We start from the raw sequence: 22,829 nt of genomic DNA on the forward strand, positions 1-22,829 counted from the left end.
TATTTTAAAGAATTTATTAGTAGTCATTTTTTATTATGTATCGGTGTGTCCGCAAAAAACAAGCAACCAGACACAAAGTATGTTATTAACCAGCCTGGGTCATGGATTTATAAAAACGATTTCAGTTTAAGTCATTTCAATGTTGTTTTGATCCATTGTGTGTGATTTATGGCCTACTCGAGTTTCCATAGTCGCTGTTGTATTCACATCCTACTACGGCAAAGATTTGTCTTATGAATATTAATCAGATAAAGCTGACGTTGCTTGGTAACCTTTCGCTAGCTTCGAGTCACTGTCGAATTATTATTCATAAGGAAATTCTTACCCGCTCATTCGCCAACAGACTACCGCCTACGCACCAACGGCCAATCATTCTGCGCCATTCAGAAACGTCATTTTGCGTAATTAATATTCATTCAAACTCCCTTTTCCATAGTAGATCTCGCAGATTCGCCACTCGAGAGGCAGCTGGGGATCAAAGCAGGACTGAGATTGCGATGGATTGACAATAAGTTATTTATGTCTCACATTTTAGACAAATCGCGGTGGATACAATGATAATATTTGAGAGTGTTTACTTCTTTATCTCGCGTTTAAGGCTTTAGTGTTAAAGCCGTCGCGCGATGATGCCTCTCCGTTGTTTGTATTCACGTCATCGGAGCTAAACGCTCCTCGAGATGTTTTGATAAATTTAAATGATGATATTTGTTTTTGACGGCCTTTTTGTGTGCACTTGATCGGAACATTTATGGTGGATTTGAATAAGCAGCCTTTTAAGCTGACCCCGCTCGGTGATCTGATCTGACTGATCATAATTTCAGGTGCTCATACTGTCATTTTAAACCGTTTAGATGCAACAGTTGCACGTGTATTTCTCGTGTTAAGCGGCTCCGGATCATCTTGTGTGAATTGAATGCCCATATTGTGATGAGTGTGAACTCGAGCATGCGACCTGTCTATTGCTGTGCGCACGTGAGGACATGTCATTCCCAGCATTCCCATCATTCCCATCATCAGCAGCATCATGCGTCCTGATGGCCGAAGCTCCAGCACCAGCAGCGGGTCTGCGGTCCTCGTCTACCCGTCTCTGGTCGTCGGTATCTCGGTTGCGGTGCTCCTGCTCTCACAGCTCGGCTCCGGAGGACTCACTCTCACCTCGTTTTTCCTCAAACTCTTTATTTACGTGTCCTTCGCCCTGTTGTGTTTTCTGCTGGGGAGTTTCGTGCTGCTGGTGAGGAAAAGCCCCTTGAAGATCAGCAGATTCGACACCACTAAGAGACAGTCATCGAAGCTCGCGGATCTATTCAATAAGTTAATGGTAAGGATGATGATGATGATGATGATGATGATGTCACATCACAACATCTCTACAATAACATCTACAGACAAACAACAATCCACACTTTCACTGTGATTGATTCAAATAATGTATGTGACTAGATCGATAGATATATACATGGATGTATGGATAGATGGATAAATGAATGAATAGATAAATAGATGATGGATGGATTGATGGAACCAATTGATGGATGGATAAATGAAATAATGGATAGATGGATTGGATGATAGATAGATAGATGGATAGATAGATACATGGATGGATAGATAGAACAATAGGTAGATGGATAAATGAATGGATAGATAGATGATGGATAGATTGATAGATGAAGCGCATGAATAAAAGCATAATAAAAAATGTAACGCTAGTGTGTGTGTCTGTGTATATATATATATATAAACACACACTGACACACAGTTCTATTGTGTGTGTGTATATATATATTCATATATTAAAATAATAAACTAAAAAAAATAATAATTTAATTTTAAATAAATTATGACATTTTTATTTAGAAATAAATAATACATAAAATCAAATGAATTGCCAGATATATTGTGGTTCACTCACTCACACAGTAAACAAAACAAGAACACAAATATTGAACTATAAAGATTAAGTATCTCCAAAGGTACATATTACACGATCAGAAAACCCACATCCTTTTCGTTGTGATGGTGCTGTCGATCTCAACCTAATAACAGTTGTTCTAATAATAGCCCTGAAATGGGTTTGTACAGTGTATATCCCACACAGGATCCTTGCAGGACGTGTAACTGTTACTTAATATAATCGTGCTCTTGTGAGTTTGTCGTGAGTGACTGATGGTGTTTCTGGATCCGCAGGGCCGGTTCTGTGTTCCTCTGCTGGACTCGGCCCAGACCAGGAGAGTCGTCGTTTCTCTCAATGTGGACAAAGCCCTTAAAGAAGGTGAGTAGTCTTATGCTGCGTCTCAATTCACCTAAAATACTCATTTTGTTGAGGAAAAGTATTTAACGGTACTTTTGACTGTGTAGCAGAAGCTTTGGGACACACTATCACGTCATACGATTGCATCTTTAACGGTTTCTCTCTGTCGCATCTTATCCCAATAAACTGGCCTGTCAATCATCTTATCAAATATTAAATCCGTAACATTTAACTTAATTTAATTTCCCACTGTAATCGGAGAGAAATGCTGAAGCTCGTTGATCTGCGGAGATTCTCCTCATGTAAAGATGCATTTAAAATTGAATAGCCAAACGGATCTTTATAAAAGTCCACATTTTTATTGCAGATGAAATATAACCGGATAACATTAAATAAATATATTTCTATCATGTTAAACTTTGATTAGTCACTCAAAGCTGTATCTAAACCTCTCACCGTCAGTCGCGCATATCCGCCATGTTTGTAGTTTTTAAACACTTTTTACTTGTGTTTGTAGTTCCAAAGTGCAGTGGATTGTGGGTAATATTAGCTATTATAATCCACACTTTTTGAAAATCCACCGGGAATAGACTTCTGATACACTCTTTTCAACATACTCTGCTTTGGGACACACTTATTCTAATCTCACACACTGTTTAGGATGGATAGTGTGAACATCGAGACGCTGGGCTTGTGACATCAGTGTGAGTGACTCATAACTAGTTCTTGTTTAATCGGTGATTGCTGTAAAAGTCGGTTCTTTCTATATGGTGTTTGTCATAAGCATCTCATCTGTAGCTTCGTTCTCTGGAGGGACGATCAGTTTAATAGTTTAATAGGGCAAAGAGGCCGTAAAGCGTGTCAGTCTGGCAGAGGATCATGGGAGATATCAGTCCTGTCTGTCGCAATGATGCTAGACTGAAAAACAAGCGCTTATCTTTGCTGATGATGAAATCCTCGTTTGCTGTGAAACTGTAGGACGTCATGAGCGTGAAATGGGTGTGAAATTAAAAGGCACAAAAGATGGAACCATTTTATATATATATATATATATATATTTAAAAAATATATTTATATATAAAAAAATGGTTCCATCTTTTGTTCCATTCATTTTATATATATATGTATATATGTGTATGTATATATATAGGTTTTCTCTGACCTATATTCGGTTGAATAATTTAACATCCCATAATGACAAAGTGCCATTTAAACGAAGTATCGTGTGAATGCAAAAGGATTTTCTTTACACAAAAATGACAACTTTGTCATCATTTAAACACCTTTGATCACAAAAGGTAATATTTTTTTGAAGAATGTTCAGCTGATAATTTATTAACTGTAAAATCAAGCTACAAAAAAAGAAGAAATACTATAAAAGCCCATATGCTAATAAATATTAACATTAAAAATAGTTTGCGTTTGTGTTTTTTTTTTTGTTGAGTATCATATTTGGCTTTCATGGCTCATATATTCTGAAAATCATTTAAGTTAAAATTTCATTAATAAATCAAATATATGCACTTAATTATTTTGTTTTTATATAATATTTTTTGTGCAATTACCCATAATCAGCCGTGTAATTATTTCCCAAGTCCAATGATCATTTGTGTTAATGTTCATGTCTAGAGCTGAAAAATCTCAATATTCTTCAGCCTTTTTTTATTGATACTCAATATATATCTTGAATTTTACGTATTTACTTTTTGGTTGCGCCAAGTTTGATGTTGGTGACATCAAACACCATTTGTTATTGTGTCCCTTAAAGCTACAATGTGTATTTTTTTTCGCCGCTAAGGGTCGCTCGCTAACCTCTTACAATAACAAAGGCGTAGGTTGATGACGCATAAGCGGAATTATAGAACATGTCGTCATGTTGATGGATCTAGTAATGTTTATGGATGAGTGAATACATTGATGTTTTTAGCATGACCGTGGTGTGAAGCGGCGCGTATGCTAATGAGAGACAGATATCAGCGCCACACGCGAGTCGCGCGGATATGAAGGAATAAGGACGCAAGTGCTGTATTAATACTCACACAGGTAATAGCTATTGCTACTCACACAGGTCACTTTATTAAACGAATGAAGCATGTGAGGAAACGCAGCGCGGTCTACACTATCACACTAAACTGTATTTGAGTGTTGAAAGTTATGTTATTCTATGTGTTAGCTTGTCTGTACGAGATTAGCAGTAAACTAGATTAACATTAGCATAACATACTAATCGTATTCTAACATTTCATCATGTTGAGCTATATAACATTGATTATTTTTTGTACATTTGCTCCCCTGTCTAATAAAGCTCATGCAAGAGCGGCGTCTCTGTCGAGTCGAAGTTAGTCGCGGACGCTAGCTCGAAAACGCCACGCTGATATTGATCCTCGTTTTATTTCTCCTTTTGTCCCAAAGTCTGCTTGCCATGATCCAGAATGTTTGAACGAAACAACAACAGCGTGGGCGCGCCGCTAGACGTAACGCAGTTGTCCACGTCTGTCGCCATGGTTACTATTGCAGTACGAGCGGAAAACAGGGATAACGCTGATATTACGTCATTGACAGGCGACGAGTGAACATGGACGAGACATTATGTAAAACGGGAATTTCTCTGAAATTAAAATTCGTTGGGAACTTTTGGGATATTGTAAGTACACAACTGCAGGAAATATATCACACCGTGCGTGCAAGTGATTTTTGGATATTAGATTACAAAAATCTTACATATTGTACCTTTAATGAACATGACAAATAAAGTTTAAACGTGAAGTTTAAATGAGATTTGAGATCTCCTGTGGGAAAGGAAGGGAAAGATATTTAGTGTGAAACACAATTTCAGTCGGTTCCTCACATAAAGCTATTAAATAACTGCAGAAGGAAAGCACTATATAGTCGCTACGTGCTTTCATAGTTTGAGATATATCTCCTAAACTGAAAAAGGTGAGATTTGTGATGGGAGTGAGTAAATGACAAACATTTTTATTTTGAGTTGAACTGTTCCTTTAAATAGTCTGTGTTATTGTTTAGAGGTGAATATTGCTCAGCACACATCAGCGTCAGAGGTATTTTTTTCACCTTTGACCTCTGTCGGTCACAAGACCTCTGTGTTCCTGCTCTCAGACTGTATTTCTCTGCTAAATCTCTAAGCTTTAGAGCCCGGGAGCCGATCAGTTTCAGATCTCAGTTCGAGTCCTACAGCAGTCTCAAAAGTGAGCCGATTATAGACTTAAAATGTCTGAATGTCATTCTATTAGAATTAGATATTAAAATATCAAATCAATTCTGAATGCCATAATATGCCCCTAAAATTCAAGGTATCAGGGCCAAAAATGCCCCTTTTGTCTCATATTTATGTAATATGATTGGCCTTTAGTTAAGTAATATCACACCAGTGCTGTTTCTGTCCTGAATAGCAGGATTGTAAATGTGATATTGATTTTATACAACAGTTCAATAAATAAGAAGTTAATATTGTATTATATTTTAGACACAATATTGTCTGTTTTTGCTCAGTTTTGCCAATGATAATATTACCTATAAAGCCAGAGCTGAACTTTTGTGCGTCTTCGAGCCACACAGCGGTGTTTCACTTCTGAATGAATCCGCGGTTTGAGAGAATCAATCGGACGAACGAATGATTCTTAAAGAGAGTCATTTACTTCATTCCTGAATGAATCAGCCGTTTGAACGAATCAATCGGGTGACCCAATGATTCACAAATAGAGTCATTTACTTCATTCTTGAATGAATACGCCATTTGAACAAATCAATCGGACGAACAAATGATTCTTAAAGAGAGTCATTTACTTCATTCCTGAATGAATACACCATTTGAACAAATCAATCGGACGAACGAATGATTCTTAAATAGAGTCATTTACTTCATTCCCGAATGAATACGCCATTTGAACAAATCAATCGGACGAACAAATGATTCTAAAAGAGAGTCATTTACTTCATTCTTGAATGAATACACCATTTGAACAAATCAAACGAACGAACAAATGATTCTTAAAGAGAGTTATTTACTTCATTCCTGAATGAATACGTCATTTGAACAAATCAATCGGACGAACGAATGATTCTTAAAGAGAGTAATTTACTTCATTCCTGAATGAATCAGCCGTTTGAACGAATCAATCGGGTGACCCAATGATTCACAAATAAGAGTAATTTACTTCATTCCTGAATGAATACGCCATTTGAACAAATCAATCGGACGAACGAATGATTCTTAAAGAGAGTCATTTACTTCATTCCTGAATGAATACACCATTTGAACAAATCAATCGGACGAACAAATGATTCTTAAAGAGAGTCATTTACTTCATTCTTGAATGAATACACCATTTGAACAAATCAAACGAACGAACAAACGATTCTTAAAGAGAGTTATTTATTTCATTCCTGAATACACCATTTGAACAAATCAAACGAACGAACAAATGATTCTTAAAGAGAGTCATTTACTTCATTCCTGAATGAATACACCATTTGAACAAATCAAACGAACGAACAAATGATTCATAAAGAGAGTCATTTACTTAATTCCAGAATGAATTAGCCGTTTGAACGAATCAATCGGGTGACCCAATGATTCACAAACAGTCATTAGCTGTTTCTCAGTGTCAAGGATACTTCCTTGACAGGATTGATCCTTCTAAGTCATTTCCTTCAGAGGCTAGGCGAGGCTTCTCTTTAGCATTCGGAGAACACGTAAATGGAACAGGCTAGCAAGTGCACGTCATTGCTTCACAGTCATTACGTCAGTGAAAAGGTCCGCTTTTGGCGCTGCAAAAATTCCAAAAGATCAAAAAGTTGTGATGTACACTACCGTTCAGAAGTTTGGGGCCAGTTCGATTTTAAAGGCTTTTAAAAGAATTCTCTTCTGCTAACCATGTTAAATTACTTTGTACAACTTAACTAGTTATTTATAAAAGAAATGCCGGTGACGGCAACCAAGCTAACAATTGTTAAATGACAGGTCCGGTTCAGTTAGCCATCAATAACGTAATTTGTATATATTTGTATAGTTTGTAATATCGAATGAATGATTCAATGACTTACTCATTTAGAGATTTTTCACCACCTACTGGCAGTTTCTTAATCAGAGAATTATTTCATAAAATATAAAAACATTCTTATTTTGTGTGTAGTTTGCTTAAATATGAAAATTCTGGTTTACATGTACTCATCCTCATGTCGTTTCAAACCTCTATGACTTTCTTTCTTTTGCGGAACAAAAAAAATATATTTTGAAGAATGTTGGTAATCAAACAGTTTTGGTCTGCAAATATAACGATAAAAAAAAAATATGATGGCTATTGTAGCCTAAAAGTTTAAGTGAAATAAATTCCATGTCAAAAACGAATAAATTATTTCTTTCTAAACCCCCTTTTTTTAATGTATATTTGATGATTTTCTCATTTAACACAATAATGACGTTAAATTATCTTTTAAAGGTAATTTCTCAGCCAAATGTGTTGTGCTATTAATTTGCGATTAATTTTGATAAATTCATGCCCTAAAAAACAACAACAACATATATACTGTGTGTGTATATATATATATATATATATATATATATATATAAAATAAAAATAACATTTAAATGCATAAATTATTATTATTATTATTATTGTTATTAATAATATACTTCTAATGCAGACACATTCACATATTTGTAAGTGCGACTTAAGTGTCCAGATACTGTCTGTGCTAAAAATAATAAAGCTCTAAGATGCCAGTCGCCATTATTTTGTGTGTAAGAGTGTATCTAATCTCTCTCTCTGTCTCTTGTGTTGCTGTTTAGCTTTGCTATAGGCTTGAAGAAACAGTCGCTGTCATTTTCCTGTTTGTCTTATTATCTGTCTCTATGTTGGAGTGTGTGGGTGGAATGACATTATAACACACAAACCACTAACTGCATCTATCAAACATGCCTTTTACCTCAACACACACACACACACACACACACACACACACACACACACACACACACACACACACACACACACACACACACGTTTGTTTTTCTGTAATTGTGGGAACTTCCCATTCTTTTCCAACTTTCAGTTCTATTGTTCATATACTGAGCTAATGATACTTTCTATTTTTACATAATCACAGCATTAAAACAGGGAAAGTTTTGTATGAGCGTTAAGACATAAGCTTTTTTGTAGATGATTTCCGTTTTTTTTTCAGGTTGTTGTTTATATGCATTCATAAGCATTTTTGTAGATTTTTCTAATACTTCACAAAGCTTTTTTGTCTGCGTTCGGAAGACTTCATTTGATTAATTGTTCTGCGATGCTTCATATTACAGTAATTTGCTATATTTTACTTAGTAGTTAATTGTTTCATGTGTTTATTGTAATTCACATTTTCTTTTTATATTTACTTTTAAGTGCTGTCAAATCGATTAATCGCATCCAACATAAAACTCTTTAAATATATAGTATAATATGTATGTGTGAATGATATATAATATCGTAATTAATCGATTTGACAGCGCTATTTAATTTATATATAAATAATGTATATATATATATTTATAAGTAAAACATATGCATGTTTTAAATAGTATACAATGTTTTATATATTTGGAAACAATTGGGATGAAAGTTATTACATTTTTAGCAGTTTATATGTAAACAATACTCTTATTTTATTCTGTTTTTGTTGAGATGACATTTATCAATATTACAAGAAACAAGACCGAAACATAATAAATGGCCTCTGTGGGCCTTCTTTATATTTTTACAAAGTTATTATTATTTTCTTCTCCTTTTTTCTGTTTGGTGCCTTTTTGTTTTTCGCAGATAAATCAGCAGTGCGATTTGAATCGAATCGTGAACTTAAGAATCGCTTTGAATCGAATCGTGAACTTAAGAATCGCTTTGAATCGAATCGTGAACTTAAGAATCGTTTTGAATCGAATCGTGAACTTAAGAATCGTTTTGAATCGAATCGTGAAGTTAAGAATCGTTTTGAATCGAATCGTGAACTTAAGAATCGTTTTGAATCGAATCGTGATATACCAGAAGAGTCCCACCCCAGCACTTTATAAATGTCACACTCTCTTAGACCATGTTTTTAGCACCTCTGTCTGATCACATGACCAGGAACCGCTGCTTGTACATGACAGCTAATAGCGTTAACATGAATGAGGAATTCAGCCTCAGGGTGTTTCTGAAAGGCTCATAATGAATCGTGCGAGCGAATGAGATCATGATTATAATGAGCTTGCTTACACGGTTTGATCCCCTTAGAGCTTGTTACACTGGAGCCCCTGTTACCAACACAGAGCTGACGCACAGCGCTGGTGAGCACCAGACACGACGGGGTCTCCGTCACAGAGGGTCCTTCATACTGACTGTAGAGTGTTTCTCTCCAATACACGCACACTGTGTTCTGCTGCTCGCAAACTGCTAGTGTGGCTAGTGATTGAGTGTTCTTGGTGATTGAAAAATCAACCACGCCAAAAGAGCCACCCCTCAAGTTCTCAAAGGTTTTAAATGTGTTGCTGTTCTAGGTGGTTGCTAGGGTGTTGCTATGTAGCTTTTAACAATTTCAGGGTGTTCTGGGTGGTTGCAAGGTGTCTGCATACCATTTTAAGTCAAAAGAGCCCACCCTCAAATTCTCAGAGGTTTTAAATGATTCAATGCTGTTGCTAGGGTGTTTTAGGTGGTTGCTAGGATGTTTGCTAGGTAGCTTTTTACAATTTCTGGATGGTTGCTAGGTGACTGCATACTAGTCCAAGTCAAAAGGGCCCAACCCACAAGTTCTCAGAGGTTTTAAATGTGTTGCTATGCAGTTGCTAGGGTGTTCTATGTGGTTGCTAAGGTCTTGCTTGGCGGTTTCTAATAATTCTGGATTGTTTTGGGTGGTTTCTAGGAGACTGCATACTGAGACTGCATACTAGTCCAAGTCAAGAGGGCATACCCTCAAGTTCTCAGAGAGTTTAAATGTGTTGCCATGCAGTTGCTAGGGTGTTCTAGGTGGGTTCTAAGGTGTTGCTTGGTGGTTTCTAATGATTCTGAATTGCTCTGGGTGGTTTTTAGGTGACTGCATACCAGTTCAAGTTAAAATAGCCCACCCTCAAGTTTACAGAGGTTTTAAATGTGTTGCTAGGGTGTCCTAAGTGGTTGCTAGGGTGTTACTAGGCGGTTTCTAAGGTTTATATGGTGTTCTGGGTGGCTGCTAATTAATAGTCCAAGGCAAAAAGCCCACTCTCAAGTTCTCAGAGAATTTAAATGTGTTGCCATGCAGTTGCTAGGGTGTTCTAGGTGGTTTCTAAGGTGTTGCTTGGTGGTTTCTAATGATTCTGAATTGCTCTGGGTGGGTTTTAGGTGACTGCATACCATTTCAAGTTAAAATAGCCCACTCTCAAGTTCTCAGAGGTTTTAAATGTTTTGCTATGCGGTTTCTAGTGTGTTCTAGGTGGTCGCTAGGGCGTTGCTAGGCACTTTCTAATGATTCTGGGGTGTTCTGGATGGTTTATAGGTGACAAAATACTAGTCCAAGTTAAAAGAGCCAACCCTCAAGTTGTGAGAGGATTGAAGTGTGTTGCTATGAATTTGCTAGGATGTTCTAGGTGGTTACTAGGGTGTTGCTAGCGGGTTTCAAAGTGGTTTACCTTCACTCAATGTAGATGTGTGTTCCACAGTTTAAAGGTCCCGTTCTTCATGTTTTTTGAAGCTTTGATTGTGTTTACAGTGTGCAATATAACATGTGTTCATGTTTCGCGTGTAAAAAAACAGTATTTTTCACACAATTTACTTATCTGTATACCGCTGTTTTCACTGTCCAAAAAACGGGCCGATGACTTCCCTGTTCTATGAAGTCCCTCGTTCAGAAATACGTAACGAGTTCTGATTGTGCCAGCGGTTCCTGTGTTGTGATTCGACAGCAGCTTATCGCACGTTGCCCGGAAAGGTCAAGCCTCTTACAGTTACAATTTCGTACATATGACTAGTGTAGCATAATAGCTTCGCAATGAATAGTAAACAAACATGGCTTTACTACAGTAAGTAACGTTACATAAACATAGAACAATGATTCGCGTTGCTGCAGCTAAACGACCATGTGGTTAAACAGTAAACATTAGATATAATCAACACATAATTTAAACTGATCATTACAAACACCAACAATCGATGTTGTCTGATTGAATTACTACACTTATTTAAAAGGTTTGTTGGATTAGTTTCAATTCCCATCTAGTTAACAAAGCTAAACAGCGTTGCACTTTGTGTAATTAGTTACAGAAAAGGTTAAACGCACCAACTTAAATAATAAAATAAACTTACCGGTTGTGGTCCATTAACAATGCCTTCTACAGACAAAGAGGGAACTGCTCCATCTTTCAAGAACAATCTTTGTGCGAATCCGGCATTAAACTGATTGAGATTGAGATTGAGGAAGCTGTCCTCGGCAAAATGTGCTGCACATAGTTTTAAAAGAGGATTATATTTTTCGGGAACCGAGTTAAACATAAATTGTAACCATTGATCTCTAAGCACAGCGTCCCTGGGAAGGCCAAACAAAGGTGAATTGACTCCAGCATGAAAATAACAGCGTCTCGACGACATGGCGACAAACACACTCTACAAACGATACTCTTCCTCTTCTCCGTGGGAGCTCAACAAGACCACGCCCCCTTTTTTGCGTATTCCTGTGGGCGGAGATTAGTCAAAAAACTGTTCTAATGACGTCATTAAAAAAGGAGGTAGAGGGATGTAGTCCAAACCGAGCGTTCGTTGTAGGCTTTGAGAGGGGACTTCTGTTAAATAAAATATCTCGCTAGGCATTGAACTTTGAGCTTTATAATGTTGCAGGTATTATTTATGCTCTAACAGCAACATTACACACTAACTAAAGTTTGAACAATGGAATCGCGAACAACGGGACCTTTAATATCATCCTCTGATCACGTTTCTCTGATTTACTAATTAGCTGCTTAAAGGTGCAGTGTGTGATTTTTAGCGACATCTAGCGGTTCAGATGCGAGTTACACTGAGGGCTCAGCCCACCGCTCACCCCTCCCTTTTGAAGAAGCTACGGTGGCTAACATGGGACAAACATATCGTTGTCTGAGACAAAAGAAGAATAGCCAGAGTAAGCCAAGAGTGTGTAACATTGTCACTGCTTCTGTACCACAGTCCATTATAAACCACACCATGGATAAAGTTTACAAAGCCATAGTCAGGTGAGGATCAAGGGTCTTAATATATAATATAATAATAGTAATCAGCTGATTGTCTCACAAACGTAACCAGCACATTTCCCCCCACATAGCAAACCCATAATACAGCGAGGGAGAAGAACCACATGAAACTATGCAACTATACATATTGTTTCTAACAGGAAAGTAAAAGTTTAGCTGGCTCAATATGAGCTGTTACTGTGGCTGAGCTGGTTAAAGCGTAAAGCCTTGTTTATACTGGACGCGTCGGCATGAGCCCAAAGGTGCGCGCGGCAAAAATAACGTGATTGTAACAGCGCGCGCGCCTCGCATCCCCTAGACACCATTTAATACACACAATAGGCTTTTTTTCTCTGATTTTGAAAACTCTTCGCAATCGACTTAAAATGCTTCCAAGATCGACGGGTTGGTGATTCCTGTAACGTTACTGTTTTACGCTCAATGACAAGAGTGCTAATCAGCTGTCTCACGAACGTGCAGCACATTTATCCCCACATAGCAAAGCCATAACACAGCGAGGGAGAAGAACTAAGTTACATGAAACAATCCAACTACATATTTACACCACTGACAAGGGAAAACTCACTACTCACGGTGTTTATGGCTAGCTTCTAGCTTTCTGCGGCTTCTCTTTCAAGGTAGTGACGGAACGCGCTCTGTAACGCTGTTTGTTCGCTGTCGGCTACGGTAGAAACATGACGTCACAATATGTCGACCTTCATAGAAGGGGATTCCCGCGGTTATGTAGATATAAATGCCTCATTCTAAGGTAATAAAAACATTACGGTTTATTAAGTAAGTTCTTTATACACCACTGACAACATAGTTTTGGATGTCATATTGCATTTCTGTTAATAGATACTCAAATTTTTTACACATTGCACCTTTAACCACATTACTGACCCAAGATCAGGTGTCATAAATAATAATAATAATATTTCCAACAGCTTCATTTGACACACAAATAGAAACGAGAAGTTGGGAGCATTGCATTGTGGGAAACCGTAGCTCTATTATATAGTGCCGAACGTACTGTATTATGTCAATACAGATTCCATGCATTCAGAATACTTTACATACTATAGTCTATACATAATATACACTGCAGTAATATAAAGAGTAGCATGCGATTCTCTGTTGCATGTGAATCAGACTCTCCAGCATGTTTGGTGATGATGTGATAATGAATACATCTGCAGTGCAAACGCTGGTTGTTATCAGACGCCCTGCTGGATGCTTTTTTATTTTTACGCACAGATGACAAAATCTCAGCAGCATTAACGTCACGCGGCGTAAACAAACAGTGTGTTTGGCATCCAGTTTGACTCATATGTGCCGTCAGAATCTGATAAACAGACCAAAAGAGAAACTAGAAAGAGAATGAAAATGGACGCTTTATGTCTGTAGTAGTTTGTTGTTTTCTGGACCACATTGATTCGAGCTTTAAATAATTAAAGACACTGTTTCTCTCATGTTGTATTTATAGCAAAGCTGTGCTTCCTGTGAACAACCTGAATGACTCAACAGTCTCATTTATTTATTTATTTATTGAGATTTAGTTCATGGTTGTTTAGTCCATGATCAGCGAAACCACAATAGCAGTCTTATGATAGACATTATTATTGAGTTTAAATGTTTAAAGGTCAGCGGTTGAGATTTATGGGACATTTACATTGGATGACCAGAAGAAGATTTATAACTCATTTAATTAAAGGTCTTTGGCAGTGAAATTTTTAATGAAATTATATTATAATTGTATTGATATTTTGAACATTTTTTTCCATCAATTTTTTTATCATTATTATTATTTTTAAATATTGCTATTTGTTTATTTTATTTTTGTTTCAGTTTCAGTTTTAGTTCATTTTAGTTTTTATTTATTTCCAGTTAATCATTTTAGAGCTTCGAAACACACTTTCAGTTTATTGTCGAGGCAACATTTGTGATTTTAGTTTAGTTTAAGTTTTTCAACTAATATTTATTTTTTATTTGATTTCAGATTTATTTTAATTTACACATTTTTAAAAATAGTTTAAGTTAATGAAAATTACCCTAGTATGCGATATGTTGCATTAAGACTGGAATAACTTGGTTTTTTTTGGCTGTTTGGCTGTAGGCTGTTCAGAGTGGTTGCTAGGTAATTTAATACTAGTCCAAGTCAAAAGAGCCCACAATTTAAGTTCTCAGAGGTTTTAAGTGTGTTGATGTGCAGTCGCTAGGGTGTTCTCTGTGGTTGCTAGGGTGTTGCTAGGCAGTTTCTAAGAATTTTAGGCTGTTCAGAGTGGTTGCTAGGTAATTTAATACTAGTCCAAGTCAAAAGAGCCCACATTTAAGTTCTCAGAGGTTTTAAGTGTGTTGATGTGCAGTCGCTAGGGTGTTCTCTGTGGTTGCTAGGGTGTTGCTAGGCAGTTTCTAAGAATTTTAGGCTGTTCAGAGTGGTTGCTAGGTAATTTAATACTAGTCCAAGTCAAAAGAGCCCACATTTAAGTTCTCAGAGGTTTTAAGTGTGTTGATGTGCAGTCGCTAGGGTGTTCTCTGTGGTTGCTAGGGTGTTGCTAGGCAGTTTCTAAGAATTTTAGGCTGTTCAGAGTGGTTGCTAGGTAATTTAATACTAGTCCAAGTCAAAAGAGCCCACATTTAAGTTCTCAGAGGTTTTAAGTGTGTTGATGTGCAGTCGCTAGGGTGTTCTCTGTGGTTGCTAGGGTGGTTGTTAGGCAGTTTCTACGGATTTTAGGCTGTTCAGAGTGGTTGCTAGGTAATTTAATACTAGTCCAAGTCAAAAGAGCCCACAATTTAAGTTCTCAGAGGTTTTAAGTGTGTTGATGTGCAGTTGCTAGGGTGTTCTCTGTGGTTGCTAGGGTGTTGCTAGGCAGTTTCTAAGAATTTTAGGCTGTTCAGAGTGGTTGCTAGGTAATTTAATACTAGTCCAAGTCAAAAGAGCCCACATTTAAGTTCTCAGAGGTTTTAAGTGTGTTGATGTGCAGTCGCTAGGGTGTTCTCTGTGGTTGCTAGGGTGGTTGTTAGGCAGTTTCTACGGATTTTAGGCTGTTCAGAGTGGTTGCTAGGTAATTTAATACTAGTCCAAGTCAAAAGAGCCCACCCTTAAGTTCTCAGAGGTTTTAAATGTGTTGCTGTGTAGTCGCTAGGGAGTTCTCTGTGGTTGCTAGTAGGGGTGGGCGATATAGCCTCAAAATTCTATTATGATATTTCAAGAATATTTGCGATAATGATATTTATGACGATATAGAAATTTTTTTGTTGTTGAAAATTTTCTTATTATGTTTATCTCGCCTAAATGTTTGCTCAATCATTGCGTTTTTACAATGTGGTAATTTTGTTGTTAAGAGTTTACACAACACAAGGAAGCTTGATTTCAATCTTTGAATTAAATGTGTGTAGGTCTAACACCAGTATTCAGAAATACTACAGAAACATAATAAAGTAATCAAATGTAAAATAGCACATAATCTTTTAGTTCTGTTTCCTGATTAAATTAAATACATAGGCTAATAATTCTCATTCATTACAATTAAAGCTATCTTTTGTTGTTTTGACGACAACATTAATGACAGACGCATAGCCTATGGCTGCTGTCACTTTTACAGCTAGTGCACGGATCCATTGCTGTTTTCATTATACTGTCTGTCACACTGTCACATGCGTTTTATACATAACCGACTGTGTTTATGAGTATACTTACCAAGACCGGAAGTATTACACAATTTTGCGTTTTCCCCCCATTAAAGCGATATAATCCGCGAAAAATAACTTTAGTTTCTCGCGAGCTGTACTCTATGTATGCACGCAGTGCAACTCTCTCAGAGAGTGCGCGAGTAGCTTACTGGATAGTTTTAAACCGCTTGAATGTTTAAACTGATAAGAATTAAGAAGACTTGAAAATTATAAACTTTAGTTACGATGCACTGATGGCCCGATTGTGCAAGAGACCATTCAGTCATGTCCCGACTCCTAAACGCACGCGACGCGCGTCGGCAGCCCCGCTGAACACTCAAGCTGTTTGTGAAATTGCTAAATTGTCATCGGAGGCTGACAGGCTGCTCTCGCGCTCAGACAGGTGTTGTTGTGCGTGCTAGGGAACGTAAATGCGCCATACGTCATCGCGTCGCTATATCATTGATATCGCGATATGACACTTTTTTTATCATGTAAAAATGTATACCGGTATTATCGTGGACGGTATGATATGGCACACCCCTAGTTGCTAGGGTGTTGCTAGGCAGTTTCTAAGGATTTTAGGTTGATCAGACTGGTTGCTAGGTGATTGAATACTAGTCCAAGTCGAAAGAGCCCACCCTTAAGTTCTCAGAGGTTTTAAAAGTGTTTCTGTGTAGTGGCTGGCTAGGGTGTTGCTAGGCAGTTTCTAAGGATTTTAGGCTGTTCAGAGTAGTTGCTAGGTAATTTAATTCTAGTCCAAGTCAAAAGAGCCCACCCTTAAGTTCTCATAGGTTTTAAAAGTGTTGCTGTGCATTTGCTAGAGTGTTCTAGGTGGTTGCTAGGACGTTGCTAGGCGTTTTTGGGTGGTTGCTAGGTGACTGCATAGTAGTCCAAGTCAAAAGAGCCCACCCTCAAGTTCTCAGAGGTTTTAAATGTGTTGCTGTGCAGTTGCTAGGGTGTTCTAGGTGGTTGCTAGGGTGTTCTAGGTGGTTGCTAGGGCGTTGCTAGGCGTTTTCGGGTGGTTGCTTGGTGACTGCATACTAGTCCAAGTCAAAAAAGCACCTGAGTAATCTGTGCCTGTCTCATTCGCTCTGACAGGATGAGTGTATAAAACTGCATCGAGTCTGTAGCAGGTTTCAGTGACTCTCATGAATCACAGGTCTTGTTAAACAGAATGAATGAAACTCAAGCTGTTTCTGATCTTTCATTCTGACTCAGAGAACTGAAGAGTCTGACACTCCCTCCTGTATCTGAGCACAGCTGGGTGTCAGATTTATGAATTGAGTAAATTAGATTTAATTTCATCCTCATTAGTGATGTTTGCCAAAGCAAGAATCACTTGAACCATTGCTCTGATTAAAATTTTCATTTTTGTATGAACTACTACACTTTTAAGCATGTTCCTCGCTCCCTCGTGACATTCTAGAATTATATAACAAAGTTCTGCAGAACACAAAAGGAAAAGCTAAAGTTCTATTATGTTATCTTGTTGCACTTTTCCATTCAATTACAAAGAATGAATCATTGTTCGAAATTCGAATCAAATTGAGTCTGAGCTTTTTAAGTGAATCGGTTGATTCAGTTCACAATGCAGTTCTTAATGATTCACAATCGGACTGATCTGGTTGTTGAGTTCAGTGACCCATTCGTGATGTTTGGTCACTGGAGGAATATAATCAGTGAATATCGACTTCAATTTTGGTACATTTTCCTCTGTTTTTTTGTTCAGGCTTTTGTTGCTTAGTTAGTCCTTCAATCTGAAATCTTAGTTTATTGAAGAAATATTCGCTATTACCATACCTGTGTAATCTGATTCATAATACATTTTTACGAACAACCTAGCATCTCTGCAGCAAGATTTCTTCATTTTTAATCTTTACTTTATTTTTATCTGTTATATTTCTTTATTTTATTGTATATTTCTTATTATATTTTTATTGTTTTATTTAGTATTGTATTAATTTTTAAAAAAAAAATATTATTATTGTTTAATTTACTATAAATAGTCTTTCTTGCAGTCGACAGTGTGACAGAATTACTCAAGTTCTCAGACTTGTGTATTTTCTGCCGTGTCACTTGACAAGAGGAAGATGCCTGAAGGAAACGGCATGGAAACGGGTTACGCATCACTTCCTGTTGCTCAGCTGGGGAAAGTCAGCACATTTTATGAGGTCACTGTGACTATAAATAGTGCTCCTCAGCCGGGAGGAAAAATGCCTGCAAACCAAGCGTTCAGAAACTTCTTCTGCACAATGGGTGTCACTGTCACTCTCGATCCGTGTGTGTGTGTGTGTGTGTGTGTGTGTGTGTGTTGGGCGCAGGATTTGAGTGTCATAAGAGGACTGTAGTCTGCAGTCGTTGGTAATCCTCTGGTAGTGGCATCACACTCATACCATCTGCCGTTGTGTGTGTGTGTGTGTGTGTGTGTGTGTGTGTATGGCGTCTCGAAGTGTTTGAGAAGTGGCTTGTGTGTTTTTATGTAAGTCATCATTAATGCAAATTTTACAATGCAAATGTTTTCCCCCGATGGAATATTGCAGTGTTTATTACGGTATAAATGATTTATCCGTGCACATCATTATTGTTGTAATAATCTTGAATCAGAATAAGTTCCTCTCGCAGCATCTCTTCTCTTCTCTGATGATGTGGGCGGGGCAACCTGTCACTCACATGAGATCAGCCAATAGCAAACCACAACCATCCAATCAATTCAACACAGACAAAATCAAGCCCCGCCCACATTAAATGTCGAGCATATAATTTTATATAAAAAGTATAATATTTTGTAATTTTGTAAAAATATTAAGTGTGTATATATATATATATATATATATATATATAAATGTGTGTGTGTATATATATATATATATATAAAGTAATATATATATATACACATATATAATATTTTTAAAAAATGTAAAAATATATATTTTAAAATATTGTAAAAAATATAATGCATGTATATGTGTATATATATATATGCATTATATTTTTACAAAATATTAAAATATTATTCATGCATGTATATATATTACATTAAAAAAATCAAAAAAATAATTAATTATAGTCCATTCATTCTGACTGAAATTGCATACAATTTTAGTCTATTAAAATATTTTTGGATGATGGCAATTTGCACAATGATGAGCGTTTTGTCTGAAAAAGCGTTATGATTTTGAATATGGTTGTGAAAATCAGTAAAAAAAAAATAAGAAGCTATTTAAACCAGTAACAACTCTCTCTTTCTTCGCAGTGTTTGACTACAGCTATCGGGACTATATCCTGTCGTGGTACGTCCCGTTGAGCCGAGATGAGGGCCAGCTGTACCAGATGTTGTCGGAGGACTTCTGGGAAATGACCAAACAGCTGCGGATGCGTCTCTCCGAGGTGGACGTGGTCAACCTGGTGTGTAACGACACGGTCAAGACCCTCCACACACACTTCTGCGACCTCAAAGCTGCTAACACACGGTGAGACGCACAACAGACACAACATTGTTTGCAAAATGATGTACATTATCATTCGAGGAAGGTGAAACGGCAGATTCTGTTGACCGGTTTGTTTTCAGCATGCATGATTATCCATTGCAAATCTAAAGGACTAAACATTAGGGCAGGGAATTTACTCAAATTTCACTATTCGATTTACAAACTTGCAATTCAATTCCAAATTGCATCTAAATAGGCTGAATTTAGGTTACACTTTTCCCCATGTGTTAATCTCGATGGCAAAAAGTGTCACATATATATATATATATTTAATAGTTTTTATGAAGGAAAAAAATCTACTATACAGGGAACTCGTACATTATTGTAACATTAAAGGTAAAAATTATAATAACAACTGATCTGTATACATTTAAATTGCGCATTAGGCAGTTTTTACAGTACTAACTTTTAATAACATCATTATTTTACTACTTCAGTTAATTTTTTGAAATATAAACATTTAAACGGTGGTTCAAATATCTTGTGTTCATGACGGATTTACTCAAACATATATTAAATATTGAAGGACAGGTGAAGTTAAAGTAACATGAATATGTAATATAGTGCATAATTTTATCAAAATGCTCTTCTCTAGAGTTATTTTTCCAGCTAACTATCGAGTTTATGGTCATTGAAAAAGGCTTTTCTGTGAAAAAAATAAGACGTTATTGTTTTATTGGCATCTTTCTGCGGTTGAATCGCTGATTGATGGATTACATGAGACATGATTGATTTATGATTGAAGTTATTCTGTATCTTTAAAACATTCCTTCAGATGTTCATTTATGTTTATTTATTTATAGTGGTAAAGAGGACGAGATGATCAGTTCACACTTATTGCTTGAGTTTATGGATAAAACTGACCGGATTTGAAAGCTGAGACTCTGTTTCATATCAAAAGCACAATAATTATTGCGATTATTGGATGCCAGGCGCTAAAAATAATGTTAAGTTTCATTCAACTGAAAAAAGCACAGACTAAAAGATCAAATCTTGAGATTTAACTGTCCATATTGGTTCATGAAAATTAAAAAAGAAATCATTTTCTGTACTGACGGTCCTTTATTTACTTCATTCTCGCTGCACATTAAAGAAAGCTCAGTGTTTCTCGACACAGACGCCACTAAAATAAGTTTTATGAGTTTATGTCTGAGTTTATGGACCGAGTCGCACGTCTAGAGATTCATCATCTCTGCAGCGATTAAATGCCTCATGAATAATATCGAGAGATGTTTAAATCTGTGTAAGGCATGGATGTCACGTTCACTCAATATTTAAAACCTGAAGAATAGTCCAGAAAATCCCTAAATAAAGCACATTCTCTGATGCATTATGTGCAAAAATTACCAGTTTTAAAAGGTTGGGTCGGTGAGATTTTCTTTTCGCCCTTTTTTTGTGAGAGAAATAAATACTTTATTCAGCGTTAAATTGATTAAAAGTGACAGTAAAGACATTTATAACTGTTTTCATCACTGCTAATAATCATAAATGTTTCTTGAGCATCAAATCATCATATTATAGTGATTTCTGAAGGATCATGTGACACTGAAGACTGGAGTAATGATGCTGAAAATTCAGCTTTGATCACAGGAATAAATTACACTTTACTATATTCACATAGAAAACAGATGATTTACATTATAATAATATTTCACTGTTTTTACTGTATTTGTAATCAAATAAATGCAGCTTTGGTGAGCAGAAGAGACTCTTTCACACACATTCAAACTCTGTTAACGCTGTTATCTGGATTGACCGAGCAAAAGCCTTTTTCTTTCTTCTTTACTTTAATAACAGCGAGTTATTAAAAACAATTATCAGTGGGAAATAAGAATGAAAATCCTTTGTGTTTGTTGAAATCTAATAGATTGATTGGATTCACTGATTTCTGGATCGTTGGTGGAAAGGAAGCCAAATTATTAATTTATAAACGCACACACACACACACACACACACACACACACACACACACACACACACACACACACACACACACACACACACACACACACACACACACACACACACACACACACACACACACACACACACACACACACACACACACACACACTCAGGAATTTCAAATCTTTTACTTTTGAGCCTGTAATGTGACCCTTTGTTTTACACAAAACATCACACACTTACACACTTGTCTGCATTATTCCATTACACACATTCTTACACACTCTTTCTCTCTCAGTGTGTGTGTGTGTGTGTGTGTGTGTGTGTGTGTGTGATGGATGTGGATATAGTAATAATGAGCATATTTGCCTGTCGTGTGTGTTTGAATGGGTGTGCGTGTCTGTCTGTGTGTTGGTGTGTGTAAGAGTGTGTGTGTGTGTGTATGATTGATGTGGATGCAGTATTGAGCATATCTCCCCGCCGTGTGTGTGTGTAAGATTGTGTTTGTAAGATTGTGTGTGTTTGATGGATGTGGATGCAGTAATGAGCATATCTGCCCGCCTTCGTGTGTGTGTGTGTGTGTGTGTGTGTGTGTGTGTGTGTGTGTGTGTGTGTCAGCGATCGATCTGCACAGCTCATTAGCTGAGTGGACAGACGTCTTCTGTTGCTTCTCTTTTTCTTCCTCTCATTTGTCTGTCTATTTTTGTAATATTTCCCTCTTCATATATGATTTCACCTTCTGATGTGATCTTTATTTTTCTACATTTTAAATGCTTTAATGGTGTGATTGCATTGAATATTGCATCACTAAATAAATTAAACAAGATATTATTTTCTTTCTCTTGCAGTTTATTTTTTTTAGAGTGCTTTATTGGCGTGATTGTTTTGCACATTGCCAAAGAAGAAAAAAAATTGCATAAAATTAAAATGAAATAAAACGTATAATATACAATTAAAATGAAATTTATTTAGAATGAAAAATTAAATTAAATAAACAAAATAATAACTTCTCTTTTTTTGCTATTTAAATTTTTCCCAGAGTGATTTATTGGCTTGATTGTTTTGGATATTGCCGAAGAGAAAAAAAAACGAAATAAATAAATAATATAAATTAAAAATTATGTAAAATAAAAAGTATGTAAAACCAATAATATAATATAATGTATAATTAGATTTAAAAAAAGTTATAAATATTTCCATATTGATACAAAAGAAAAATAAAGACAATTAAAATAATATCATATTAAATATCATATCATGTCTCATCATATCTCATGTCATATCTCAAATCACATATCATATCACA

General features: G+C 36.4%; 1 protein-coding gene across 1 annotated transcript in view; it reads left to right on the forward strand.

The window, feature by feature from the left end:
• Nucleotides 1-432: 432 nt before the first annotated feature.
• The window catches only part of snx25 (sorting nexin 25), a 69,469-nt gene continuing 47,072 nt past the window's right edge, over nucleotides 433-22,829 (forward strand). The window contains exons 1-3 of the mRNA XM_077223735.1: nucleotides 433-1,318; nucleotides 2,188-2,272; nucleotides 19,384-19,600. Coding sequence (XP_077079850.1) covers nucleotides 1,025-1,318; nucleotides 2,188-2,272; nucleotides 19,384-19,600 — 596 coding nt within the window. The 5' untranslated portion in view covers nucleotides 433-1,024. The remainder of the gene's footprint in view (nucleotides 1,319-2,187; nucleotides 2,273-19,383; nucleotides 19,601-22,829) is intronic.

The sequence above is a fragment of the Siphateles boraxobius genome, unplaced genomic scaffold, assembly GCF_051911475.1.
Source record: "Siphateles boraxobius isolate OS27281-9 unplaced genomic scaffold, OSU_SipBor_1 121, whole genome shotgun sequence".
NCBI classification, from domain to species: Eukaryota; Metazoa; Chordata; class Actinopteri; order Cypriniformes; family Leuciscidae; genus Siphateles; species Siphateles boraxobius.